General features: G+C 41.3%; 1 protein-coding gene across 1 annotated transcript in view; it reads right to left on the reverse strand.

Annotated features, from left to right (window-relative positions):
- The window catches only part of DCDC1 (doublecortin domain containing 1), a 465182-nt gene that overhangs the window by 11590 nt on the left and 439714 nt on the right, over window positions 1–13878 (reverse strand). The window contains exons 33-37 of the mRNA XM_084852919.1: window positions 11280–11487; window positions 8885–9040; window positions 7941–8042; window positions 5994–6130; window positions 1089–1268 (exon numbers count right to left, since the gene is read on the reverse strand). Of these exons, the coding sequence (XP_084709045.1) occupies window positions 1089–1268; window positions 5994–6130; window positions 7941–8042; window positions 8885–9040; window positions 11280–11487 (783 nt within the window). The remainder of the gene's footprint in view (window positions 1–1088; window positions 1269–5993; window positions 6131–7940; window positions 8043–8884; window positions 9041–11279; window positions 11488–13878) is intronic.

A 13878-nucleotide genomic window follows, 5' to 3' on the forward strand; every position in this document is an offset into this window, starting at 1 on the left:
AGATGCGTGGACAATACCTAGTGAAATCTCAGGAGCCAGAATTGGGGCTACAAAGACGCATTCCACTGGTAAAAAATAAGCAAATTTATGAAAGTCTTCCTAATATACATAATTTATATAAGTATCAGAATCCAGCTTTTCTAGGCTCTAGAATTTCACATGTGCGCGTGCCCGCCCGCAAACACACACACACACACACACACACGCATCGTGCAGAGTCACAGGAAGGGATAAGCAAAGCGCATTACACGAAGAGCTACGAATTCTACTTTCAAGATAAGGTCGGAATAGAAATCCAACAAAGCTGCTCTTGAAATTTCTTTCAACAAACCATATGTTAATCTTTACTTCTCATAGTTTTTTGTTCAGGCATTGCTAAGTGGAACCTCCACTTAAGGATGATAAAAATGATAGAAAAGACATATTATAAATAATGTACATTGCTCCCCAGAAGGGAATTATAGCCCAGCTAGCAACATGGTAGTAATAGGTTATCTAGGTCTTTGATGTGGTATATCAGAGGAACTGGGTTGCATTTATGCCATGATATTTATAATGCAAGGGAGAATAGAATTTTGCAGTTCCTCACAATCAAAATCAAATTAGTAACTCCTAAATTTCCTTTAGCTGCACTGTTTTCACACAACAGTCCTGATTAAAGACTGATCAATTGTTGGATGATTAAACTTTGTTTCTGCCCCAGATGGAAATGCTTGTGTTTAGTGATTTTAAGTGTCAGGGGTGTGTGGAGTACATGGGATTAATTAATCTGGCAGAGATTGTAAATGTAATCATGCAGTTTAACAGAGCAAGGCTTTAGTCAAAAGAACACGAATGATTTGGGATGGTGGGGTGAGGGTTGTGGACTAATGATAACCAGAACTAATTAACAGAGCTAGAATAATAACTATAATTAATAGATGTTTGGCATACATAGGACTTCACATATATAAATGTTCCCATATTACATTTTTAGATATGGAACTTGTTTACAGGAGCAACCCCAATACTTAAGAAGCAGGAAGTGGCCTATAATCATCCAGCAGCACAAGATAACTAATTTGAAAGAAGCATTTCTTCTGCGTTACCTCTGAAATTGTTTTCCCCCAGGCATGAGCTCCCTGCTCAGGTGTACCTCCATTCACATAAGACCACACTCTTTTGGTTGTGGGCTGTTTGTAGAGATTTCTGTAACTGTTCACAAGTAGTTTAGGAGAAAATGGAGAACTTCTTTTGAATTGTAATGCTTGAAGCTCTGAAAGGTGCATCTAATATGAAACACAATTGTTCCAAAGTCATGGAGTTCGAATATGAGACTAAAGCCATACAGGACTTTATATTCAGGAAAACCAAAACAAATGAACAAAGAACAACGGATGAATAATGGAGGTACTTACACCCTGCAAATATACATAGCAGTATTTGCTCTGATTATTGAGTGATTTAGGGCATGAGTTTATTTTTGAGGGTGCTTAAATGCTGATTCAGTGCTTCATATCCACAGAAAATAAATAGCACCTGTAGCTTACACAGTACACATGGGGTGCTTCCAGATAAGGCTTTTAATGTGCAATTGCCCTGCCTCATTCAAGGAATTTTACCAGGGCAGGTGTGTGCATGTGAAGTGTTCTTGGAGGGGCCATGTTCTGCAAAACATGGCCCCTCCAGGAGATTCCTGACTTGTGTTGCTGATAATTTCCTCCTACAGAAAGTAGAGGAAGGAACTAGAGGATCGGCTATCCTTGACTTGATCCTAACCAACACAGACGATTTAGTGGATAAAGTAGCAGTTTCGGGAACTCTGGGGTAAAGTGATCACGTTATACTTGAGTTCTTGGTTCTAAAGGAAGCTAAAGCCGAGTGTAGCCATACGCGTACCCTGGATTTTAGGAAATCCGATTTTAATAAACTGAGAACAATGATCAGCAAGGTCCCATGGCACGCGACTCTAATGAGAAAAGGAGTCCAAGGTGGGTGGGAGTTTTTAAAAAAGGAAATTCTAAAGGCACAGTTACAAACAATTCCAACAAGAAAAAAAGGCAGAAGACAACAGAAGAATAAATGTGGTTTCACAAAAAGCTTAGAGATGATCTGAAGACAAAAAAGGACACATATAGGAAGTGGAAGGAAGGCCAAGCTACAAAGGAAGAGTACAGGAAGGTAGCACAGAATTGCAGGGACAGTGTCAGGAAGGCTAAAGCTGAGAATGAGCTGAGGTTAGCGAGGGATGCTAAAAGCAACAAAAAGGCTTTCTTCAGATACATGCACAGTAAAAGACAGAGGAAAGAAATGGTGGTTCAGCTATTAAATAAGGATGGCAAAATGATAACAGATGACAAGGAAAAGGCAGAAGTGCTCAATTCCTACTTTGGCTCAGTCTTCTCCCAAAACAGGGTCTATGACCCCCTGGCAAAGACTGAAGGGGCAGGATTGCAGCTTGAGATCGATAGGCATATGGTCAAGGAACACCTAATTACTTTGAATGAGTTCAAATCTCCAGGGCCAGATGAACTGCATCCTAGAGTAATAAAGGAACTGGCAGAAGAACTCTCAGAACCGCTGTCTATTCTCTTTGAGAAATCGTGGAGGACGGGGGAAGTGCCAGATGACTGGAGGAGGGCTAATGTTGTCCCTATCTTCAAAAAGGGCCAAAAGGAGGAACCTGGGAACTACAGACTAGTCAGTCTGACATCAATCCCTGGGAAAATTCTGGAGCAGATGATAAAGCAATCCATCTGTAAGCACCTTGCAAACAGTGCAATGATTACTCGAAGCCGGGTGCTCTTCTACATTTTTATTAATGACTTGGAGGAGGAGGTGCAGGGAATGCTGATCAAATTTGCACATGACACCAAATTGGGTGGGATAGCTAATACTTTGGAAGACAGAAACAAAATTCAATGTGATCTTGATAGACTGGAGTGCTGGGCAGAAAACAACAGAATGACATTTAATAGGGATAAATGCCAAGTTCTGCACCTAGGAAAAAGAAACCAAATGCACAGTTACAAGATGGGGGATACGTGGCTCAACAACACTACAAGTGAGAGGGATCTTGGAATTGTTGTAGATCACAAGCTGAATATGAGCCAACAATGTGATGTGGCTGCAAAAAAGGCCAATGCTCTTTTGGGCTGCATTAATAGAAGCATAGCTTCCAAATCCCAGGAAGTACTAGTTCCCTTCTACTCAGCACTGGTTAGGCCTCATCTGGAGCACTGTGTCCAGTTCTGGGCACCACATTTTAAGAAAGATGCCGACAAACTGGAGAGGGTTCAGAGGAGGGCAACACAGATGATCAGAGGACTGGAAACACAGCCCTATGAAGAGAGACTGAAAGAACTGGGCACGTTTAGCCTTGAGAAGAGAAGACTGAGGGGAGATATGATAGCGCTCTTCAAGTGCCTGAAAGGTTGTCACGGAGAGGAAGGCCAGGATCTCTTCTCGATCATCCCAGAGTGCAGGACACAGAATAATGGGCTCAAGTGACAGGAAGCCAGATTCCGGCTGAGCATCAGGAAAAACGTCCTGACTGTTAGAGCAATACGACAATGGAACCAATTACCAAGGGAGGTAGTGGGCTCTCCCACACTGGAGGCATTCAAGACGAGGCTGGACAGCCATCTGTCAGGGATGCTCTGACTTGGATTCCTGCATTGAGCAGGGGGTTGGACTCAATGGCCTTGTAGGCCCCTTCCAACCCTACTATTCTATGATTCTATGAAGCCAAAATGGATTTGTCAAGAACAAATCCTGCCAGACAAATCTGATCTCATTTTTTGATCAGGTCACCTCCCTTGTGGACTGTGGGAATTCTGTGGACATAATATACCTCGACTTCAGCAAAGCTTTTGACAAAGTGCCCCATGATATCCTGATGAGCAAACTAGCTCAAAGTGGGCTAGATGAAACTACGATCCAGTGGATCCACAGTTGGCTACAGAACTGGACCCAAAGAGTGCTTATCAATGGGATCTTCTCAAACTGGGGAGCGGTAACAAGTGGGGTACCGCAGGGCTCAGTCCTGGGCCCAGTGCTCTTCCACATTTTTATTAATGACTTGGAGGAGGAGGTTCAGGGAATGCTTATCAAATTTGCAGATGACACAAAATTGGGCGGGATAGCTAATACCCTGGAAGACAGAAACAAAATTTAAAGTGATGGTGATAGGTTGGAGTGCTGGAGAGAAAACAACAGAATGACATTTAATAGGGATAAATGCCAAGTTCTGCACCTAGGAAAAAGAAACCAAATGCAGTTACAAGATGGGGGATACTTGGCTCAAAAATACTACAAGCGAGAAAGATCTTGGAATTGTTGTAGATCACAAGCTGAATATGAGCCAACAATGTGATGTGGCTGCAAAAAAGGCAAATGCTTTTTTTGGGCTGCATTAACAGAAGCATAGCTTCCAAATAACGGGAAGTACTAGTTCCCCTCCACTCAGCACTGGTTAGGCCTCATCTGGAGTACTGTCCAGTTCTGGGCACCACACTTTAAGAATGATGCAGACAAACTGGTGAGGGTTCAGAGGAGGGCAACAAAGATGATCTGGGGACTGGAAACAAAGCCCTTTGAAGAGAGACTGAAAGAAGTGGGCATGTTTAGCCTTGAGAAGAGAAGACTGAGGAGAGATATAATAGCGCTCTTCAAGTACTTGAAAGGTTGTCACAGAGAGGAAGGCCAGGATCTCTTCTTGATCATCCCAGACTGCAGGACACGGAATAATGGGCTCAAGTTACAGGAAGCCAGATTGCAGCTGAAAATCAGGAAAAACGTCCTGACTGTTAGAACAATAGGCCAATGGAACCAATGGCCTCAGGAGGTGGTGGGCTCTCCCACACTGGAGGCGTTCAAGACAAGGCTGGACAGCCATCTGTTAGGGATGCTCTGACTTGGATTCCTGCATCAAACAGGGGGTTGGACTCGATGATCTTATAGGCCCCTTCCAACCCTACTATTCTATGATTCTATAAGGGTCATCATCCACTTGTAATGGATGCTCCTGTGTTTTCCCACTATTGCTTCTACCTTTTTTCTTATTGCAGAAAACCCTTTGAATAAAAGGCAGAATAGCTGCATAATGCCTTCTGCTTGTTAGTGTTAGGACTCTCCACCTGGAAGCATCCATGGAGACTTGTGAGGCAAGTGCAGTGCATGTGAGGGAAAGGAAAGGCTGTCCAAACCTTTGTGAAGCACATGCTGTTGCTTTTTGCCCTTCCAGAACATCCTCAAAAGGAACAAATTAGGGATGCAGAAAGCTATGCTATAGGTGTGCAACTGCCTTTATGCTTTCTAGTACTTCTGTGTACGAAGTGTTGACCCTGTTTAAATCTTAAGGAGCAGCACTAACAGTGGGAGTAGTAGGAAGGCCACATTTTTAAAGCAAAAGTTTTGCTTGTTTGCTTCTAAATGATACCTGTGCAGTTCAAGCTGTTTCTTACTTATTTTGAGTATACCCTATGATAATGCTTTATTAACTATAATCAAGACATTTTTATGGTTCTGGACCTTAGAATGCTTCTAAGAAATGTAATACATTGCTCTTTGTTCAGCTCTTAATAGTGATTAAACACTGAAGACATACTCTAAACTACTGTCTGAATCACAATGTTTCCCTTTTAGGAACTCATGTTTAATCCACTCCAGTACCTTGCTGGTAAAACTGCAGCTGCAGCCACAGGAGGGCTGTAAAGTTCTCTTAGGAACCATCTGGAGATTTTAGGGAAAAGAAACATGGTTGCTAAAATGTTTGGATAAGAAAGTCAGAGAAAATAATAAACTTTTTCGCCTAGGGCAGTTCTGCTCTTATCTGTTATTTTCTTCCCATGTAGAATTATGGACGTTTCCTCTCTCATCTTGCTCCTCAGCAAACTGGAGCTGTAGTTGGGATGAGGTCTTGGTTCATCTTGTCACTACATAAATTTTGTTTTGGCAAAATGTGTGGGTTTTATTTCTCATCAAACCATGCAGCACAAAGTACGTTTTCATACCTCTGTGTGTTGTATAGTTTCCATGAGCTTCATCTCTTCCTGAGTTTCTTCACTCCAGCCTCCTTCTACTACCACAGGCTGGAGGGGACTCTTAGTGGGCACCAAGGTAGCTGCTTTGGATTTTGTTATGCGGCGCCCTAAAACAAGAGTTATTTTTTTAAAACAACAACCAGAATGTCTGATTTGAAGGGATCTTAATTTAATACCGCAGCAAAGAAAGCAAAAGGGATACCACTCTGCATATGTCCGATACTTCCTGCTCTACCAAATCCACACATAATCCAGAGCACCCCACATGTTGCTGGGAAGCACTTCTGCATGTGAACACGGGTGGGATGAGAAGGTTGTGATCCTCACTAAGCATGGTGCTCCAGAGAGCTCCCCCAATACACAGGAGTGATGAGCTGCAGCAGAAGGGGGTGATGATGGAAACCCCCCACACAATATGATTCTCGTTATAAAAATAACGTCTAGTCTGTTAGTTATATCTCACATCCATACTTTCCTGCTATGTTGCCATCTGAGATCTATGCATTCCTACTTTTCTAACTAGATTCTAGACTAGAGAACTGAAATTATTTGGTGAAGAATGACTAAACTGAATGGGCAGAATTCAGCGAGTTTCCTCTGACTATGGGAGGCTTTCATCAGTGGAATGGGAAGGGGGCAATTTTCAATTCTCCCTCCTCCCCACAGCCCTCTGCGCCCTCCAAAATCTGCTCTGGAGAGTTGGGCGACTCTTTGGAGCAGGTTTTTTGGGGGTACAGGGCACTGGGGGGAGGGGGAATTGCTGAAAATTGTCCCCCTCCCCATTCCACTGACTGAAGCTTTCCAGTGGGGGAGGAAGCTTATTGGATTCTGCCCAATGACATCATTATCACCTGGTGATAACCATACTTTATATTTTTGCTTCTTATGGAATAATGACTTCAGCTTTCAAAGCAATCACATCAGATTATCTTTTGGCCCTATTCTAAATAATTTCCCTCATAGCTTATATGTGCACAGGATGGCTAGGATTAATCATAGCCAATTTTACAGGCAAAATTCAAAATAAATAAAAAAAATCGCTGTCAACGCTATGGATAACACTAAGCATTTTAAGAAAATGTATTCTTCTAACTCAGTGTACTGTCCAGTACAGGTAATACAGCAGTAATGCAGCTGAACCTGCAGAAACAGTTTTCATGGAGGCTCAGTAGAGCTAGCTGCACTTTAAAGGTATACTTAGCAGAGTTAAGTACAACTTTACTTAACTTTCAACTTTCAGTGTGCTCACATAGGCTCTTTTTTTCATTTGAGGGAGGTATCTGATGCTCTTATTATATGCAAACCACAATGTACCAGTTCTGAGTCTATACTATTTTTTTGCCCATCTGCACAGCAGTTAGAGGGCACTACAGGACTAACAGATTGCATGATACACATGGCAGAAGGGCTGATGTGGGTGTAGGAAACCCTACACTACGTTCACACTTTTTTAGGGGATACGCATTTCCAACAGTGTCAATTTAATGCCTCGGAGTGTGAACACTGGAATCTTCAATGCAAATCTATCCTAATGGATAGATTTCCCAGAAGGAACCACTTGACAGATCAGGGTTGTGGAATCTCATGCCTGCGGAACTTCCGTTTCCACCCCACAGAGCCTCCTTGGATTCCTTGGGGGGGGGGATTGGTCTCTAAGTCCCGTCCCCTGGAGGAATTGCCCAGAGGATAGGGTGATGACATCAGTGGCAGTGGCAGTGGACATGCCCACTAACATCATCTAACCTGCAGAGGGGTAATTGGGCCCCCCACCCTAAAACAGTTCTACATCCCTGTAACAGATGAATCCAGTGTGGGCTAATCTTAAGCACAATGTCCTTATATGTGTTCTTATATTAACGATATATCATGGGGAAATAATATGATACCAGTGAATTCTACGCACACTGTGATACTGACCTTGCAGTTGCCTCATTTTGTGTTTCATTGCATCTAGGTCTGCCAGAATTTTATCTTTCTCTAACCACTTTTGTCGTTCTTCTCTCTCTGCTTTTTGCAAAGCTGTAATAAAAAATAAACATTATTTCTTCTACAGTTTCTTTCACAGTGTTTTTGTACCTACAGGTCTGTAAAGATTACGGGTTAGCATAATTGGATCTATTTCAGCGAATAGGTTTAACCCCACCCCCACCCCCCGATACTGTTAACACGTTAAACAGATCCAATTATAAACATGTAATTAAAAGGTAAGTATCCTTATAAGAAACTTTCTCTGAAAATACTGCAGAACTTACAAACATCTTAGTAAAACATGTATGGAATGAAAAAGCAGACTACAACATTTACAAATTCAACAATGCCTTCTTAGGTAAATGCTACAACCCTATTCACACTTATGTGGAAGTAGAATCTATTGAACTAAGTGGGACTTACTTCTGAGAAAACATTCATAGGATTGGTTTGACAGTAATACATTTTAAAAAATGATTTGTAACATAAATTGTATTTTTGACAATAACAATAGCATGCTCATTATTTCTCAGTTTACAGAGTTATGATTTTTGTAGATCCCAAGAGCTGTGAGACTAGTTCTGCATGCCCAATAAGACTTTGGATTTATGTAGCTTGAACAGTATGTACACAGCCTGCATTGCAAGCCACTTTTGAAACTGAGAGCAGTTTAAAAAGCAGTTTGTAAATAATATGTTGGGGCAGGGGGTGTCTCCCATTCAAATGAGGTAATTTCATCAGGCACACCAAAGAATTTGAGCACATGTAGAATAGCTCTTTCGAACCGAGACAACCTATTAACATATCATGTTTTTATATCATAGCAATGTAAAAATTTGCTGTGTTTAGGTGCTGTTGTAACAATAAAATCTCCCATTTATTTTATAACTTACTATCCAAAGGCAGGAAAGGTTCTCCGCAGGAAACCCAGACCTCAACTGGATTTCTAAGAATGATGCTGAGCAAAAAATCATCAATCAGGTTCAGACTATCTAGAGTAATCACCGATGATGCAGACTCGATGTTCATTTCCTCCTCTGCCTCCTTGTCTTGGTATAGTGAGAGAAAGTGGTATGGTTTATTATTAGATCTCCTTTGGACTGCTATTCCAGTGAACATCTTTCACTTTCAAATTATACCATATCCTGGTTTTAGCCTATGTTCATATATTTAATATTTAAGGCTTGTTCACAATCAAACAGACATTGGGTCACAGTGACTTAACATCAGCTAACCTCCATCAGCCATGGAGGTGAGACCCTTAAGCACGATTTTATAAGTTTTGTGGCTTGTGTACAATGGAGTGGACCATTATTCTCACACTTAGTTTCACTATTTTCTGATATCTCATTCAGATTTGAATGTTGCTTCTGCAGGTTCTCTCTTTAGCCTTGCCCTTACCATCCCACTATATGTTGTGAACAGAGGTTTTCATCCATTCTATGAAGCAGACACTTCATTAAATAAATATAAAGAGTTTATTTATACAATAGGCATCAGCTATATTTACTAGGTTTCAAAGAAGTGTTGGCCTTTTCTTGTGCTGGGGAGAAGAAATGATGGGCAGTTGCCAAGCTTTACTTTGCTGAACTGATGATTAAGAATGGTTTTTAACCTTTCCTAGCTTGCTTTAAATTTTTGAACTGATGGGATAAGGATCTGTAAACTTTGTAAGTAGCTGAAGGATGCCTAATACAAAGCAGCAGCAAACTTTTAATGAGAAGCTTCTTGCGGGCTAGCATATTGCTTGGAAAATCAATAGGCAAGAAAAGGGGAATGAAGCAGATAAGATGAGTGCTTTTTACTAAGTACATTTGATAAAGATTAGAAAATAATACATAGGAAACAAATACATAAAAGAGAAATATAGGCAAGTAAAAAGAGCACTAAAAATAAACCAACCCTATATTAAAAACATGAAAAAGATAAATGGGAAAACTCCCCGCTCGCCGTGTTTCACTTTTAGATAATGATCAAATGTACATCTTTGAATATATACAGCTCTATCCAAAATGAATACAAAACTGAGCTCTTAAAAATAGATCTGTACAACAGTGGATGAGGATGGCAATGCTTGACAAGAGATAGAAAATTCAGAAATGCGTTTATACTCTTACTTGGGGGGGAAAGCAGGAACAGTACATTTATCTACTATTCCTTTAACAGGGAAAACGTAATTTAAACTTAAGAAATAAATGTTCTCTTTGTACAGTGCATGGCTACAAAGTGTCCATTTCTTCCAGTTCATGAAGAAAAATGGGACTCCCACATGCTTTGCAAATACTAGCTAACAAATTCCAGAGAGAATAGCCATGTTGAAACAACAACAATAATAACAACAGAGAGTCTTGTGGCTCCTTAAAGATGAACAGACAGAGCTGTGAAATGTGTGGCCCCCCAGATGTGCTTGGATTGCAACTGCCATAATCCCCAGGCAGCATAGCAAAAGTTGCAGTCCAATGACATCTGGAGGGCCAGCAACACATTCCCCATCCTTGGATTATTGTAACATAAACTGTCATGGACTAAATCCCAATGGGAGAACATTTTAATCTCTCAGGAAACTCAGCTGCTGACCTAAAGTCACAATTCTTCTACAACAAAACATCTAAGGGAGAATTCAGCTTGAAACTGCAGAACTGGAGTTTATCACCAATTTGATTCTATTTGTTTTGGACTTTATTGGGGCTGCTGTTATTGCTAGTCTCTGCTCTTTTGAATTTGTAACTGTACTCAGCTTGTATTCATTTGATCTTTGATGGATATGTCACAAGCTGTACCTTTTGCATTTCATGGCCTTTAACCCCTTTGTTTAGCTAAAATAAGTGAATGTGATTTCCATGTGAAATTAGAGGAAAATGTAGTCTCAAAATATTGAAGTATGCCAGCAGCATACTGACTTTCACCTTCTACATAAATGTATGCCAAATGTATATGCTTTCAAAACATATGTTTGCAAGTCAAGCATAATTTTTGGTCCATTAAAAGATTCGTGATAAGATGTATTGTGCAAATCACTAAAGTAATTAGAACCTGTAGAAGCCTTCTAAAACAAAACAAAAAATTAGACATTTGTAGTACCATTAATCTTTCCTCCATGAGGCGCCATTATTCTTTGTGAAAATAGAAAACAAAGCAAGAGATTTTCAAGATATTTCTTGGCAGCATACCAGCAAACAGGCTCCTTATAGCTTTACTGCAAAAAGGGGTTAGCTCTGTGAAGTCAGATAATCTACATACTAGTTAAATACAAATTTAATTGAGAACTTGCTGAGGATGGTATTTTACCTTTCATGGGATACACAGATGCATTTTCGTTAGGGCAGGGAATAAAAGTTGCTCTTTCATCTCTTTCTTCTGACTCCTGCTTTCTCAAATAATCATTTACAGCACACAGGACTAAATCCTGCAGTGTAAGGATTAAGGTCCCCTCACTAGCATACAGTCTACAAGCTGTCCTGTTAAGTTCAAGTCGTCTTGTACATAAAGAAAGCAGCTGAAGTAGGGAAAAAGTTAATATATAATTAAGTCTACTAACTTGAAATATTCCATGAAAATTCTTATCATATTGCCATCCTCAGATTACTTCATTTATTTTATCTATATATTACATTTAGATCCTGCCTTTCCTCCAAGAGGCTAAGGCAGAGTACCTGGTTCTTCATCCCACTGCCCCCCATGTTGTTATTACAACAAGCCCACAAGGTAGATTAGGCTAAGAGATAGTGACTGGTACAGGGTCAAGCAGGGAGCTTCCTGACTGAGAGTGGTTTTGAACCTGAGTGGGGATTAGCCGCAGTGTATCACTCTAATCACTACATCACATTGGATTCTTAGAAAGTGGGTAGCACTGTAATTGCAGGATTTGTCCACCTTGGTGTGCCTGAAAGCACATTCAGGGCCAAAGAACATGTGACAGTAAAGTTCAAGTTATGTTAATGTTTTTTACAATTGCAAATACCAGCTGCAGGGGCTGATCAGGATTTGGAAGACAGGGCATGGAGAAGGGAGTTTAACACTTTCCTTCCACTCTGCAGTCCCAACAAAAATTGCCCCTCCAACTGCTATCTGTATCAGCAGCGCAGCTTCATTCCCAAGGCAACTTGTACCATTGGGGGGGGGGGATTTCCATTTCAACCTGTTAAGGACCAGGATTCCGAACCCTGGTCCTCAGAGGATCCTGACCCCTCATCCTCAGAAGAGGTGGCACCTGAGTTACCTGTTCAGGGAGAGTAGTAGTTTACAAAAAGGAGTCAGGAGGCTTCCACCTCCTGAGGGCCCAGTTCCACAGGAACACCCCAGAATCCTGCCCCCTGTGTCCATAGGAGGTTGCATTGCCATCCTTGGACTCTAGCCATGAGGATACCAGCACGTCACAGCCACTTGCATGCTGTTGCAGCCTGAGGCTGCTAAAACAGACCAAGCCCCTTTAAGAGGACAGATCTTACTCAGTATGGAGGTGGGGCTAACCAGCCTAAAGGAAGCCAACCCCCTGCTTAAGGGTCAGTCATGATATGCTCCTTGTTGGAAGTACAAGCCTAAGAACATAAGAAGAGCCATGCTAGATCAGACCAAGGGTCCATCTAGTCCCGCATTCTGTTCACACAAGGGCCACCCAGCTGCCTGTGGGAAACCTGTAAGTAGGACATGAGTGCAATAGCACCTTCCCAGTCAAGTTCCCCAGCAACTGGTATACATAGGTATACTGCCTCTGACACTGGACAAAGCACATAGCCATCAGGATGAGTAGCTATTGAGAGCCTTATCCTCTATTAATTTGTCTAATCCCCTTTTAAAGCCATCCAAATTGGTGGCTGTCAATACGTCTTTTGGTAGCGAATTCCGTAGTTTAAATATACATTGTGTGAAGAAGTACTTCCTTTTATCTGTCCTGCATCTCCCACCAATCAGCTTCATGGGATGAACCTGTGTTCTAATGCTATGAGAGAGGGAGAAAAATGTCTCCCTATTCACTTTCTCCACACCATGCATGATTTTGTACACCTCTATCATGTCTCCCCACACTCATATTTTCTCTAAGCTAACCAGTCCAAGATATTGCTGCCTTTCCTCATAGAAGAGTTGATCTGGCCCTTTGATTATTTCAGTTGCCCTTTTCTGCATTTTTTTCCAACTCTACGACATTCTTTTTTAGGTGCAGTGACCAGAACTGTATACAGTATTCTAGATGTGGTCACACCATAGACTTGTATAAGGGCAGTATGATATCAGCAGTTCTATATTTAATTCCTTTCCTTTACATGGAATTTGCCTATTTCACAGCAGCCACACACTGGGTCAACATTTTTATCAAGCTGTCTACCACAACCCTAAGCATATACTTGAAGTTGGGATTTTTTGCCCCATTGTGCATCACTTTACCCTTGCTTACATTGAACCGTGTTTGCCATTTTGATGCCCATTCCCTCAGTTTGGAGAGATCCTTTTGACATTCTTCACAAACACTTTGTTTTAACCACCCTGAATAATTTGGTGTCATCAGCAAACGTGGCCACCTCCTAATTCCAGATCATTTATGAATAAGTTGAAAAGCTTTGGTCCCAATACAGATCCCTGTTGGACCCCCCTGTTGACATCCCTCAGTTGGGAGAATTTACCAGTTATTCCTACTCTCCACTTTCTATGCTTCAACCATAAGGGACATCTCCTCTTATTCCATGACTGCTAAGTTGCTCAGGAGTCTTTGGTGAGGTACTTTGTCAGAAGTCTTTTAGAAGTCCAAGTAAACAGTGTCTGGCTTCTAGCCCCGGCATGCTCAGAGCTCTCCATGGTACTGTCCTGTTCTATTGCCAGCCATGAGGGGAGAGGTAAATAGTTATGGTTACCTCAAACATAATGTGTAGTTATCAGCTTTGGGGGACTGATC

This window comes from Heloderma suspectum, chromosome 1, assembly GCF_057233095.1.
Source record: "Heloderma suspectum isolate Gila_16-S chromosome 1, 16-S_ref, whole genome shotgun sequence".
Classification (NCBI taxonomy): Eukaryota; Metazoa; Chordata; class Lepidosauria; order Squamata; family Helodermatidae; genus Heloderma; species Heloderma suspectum.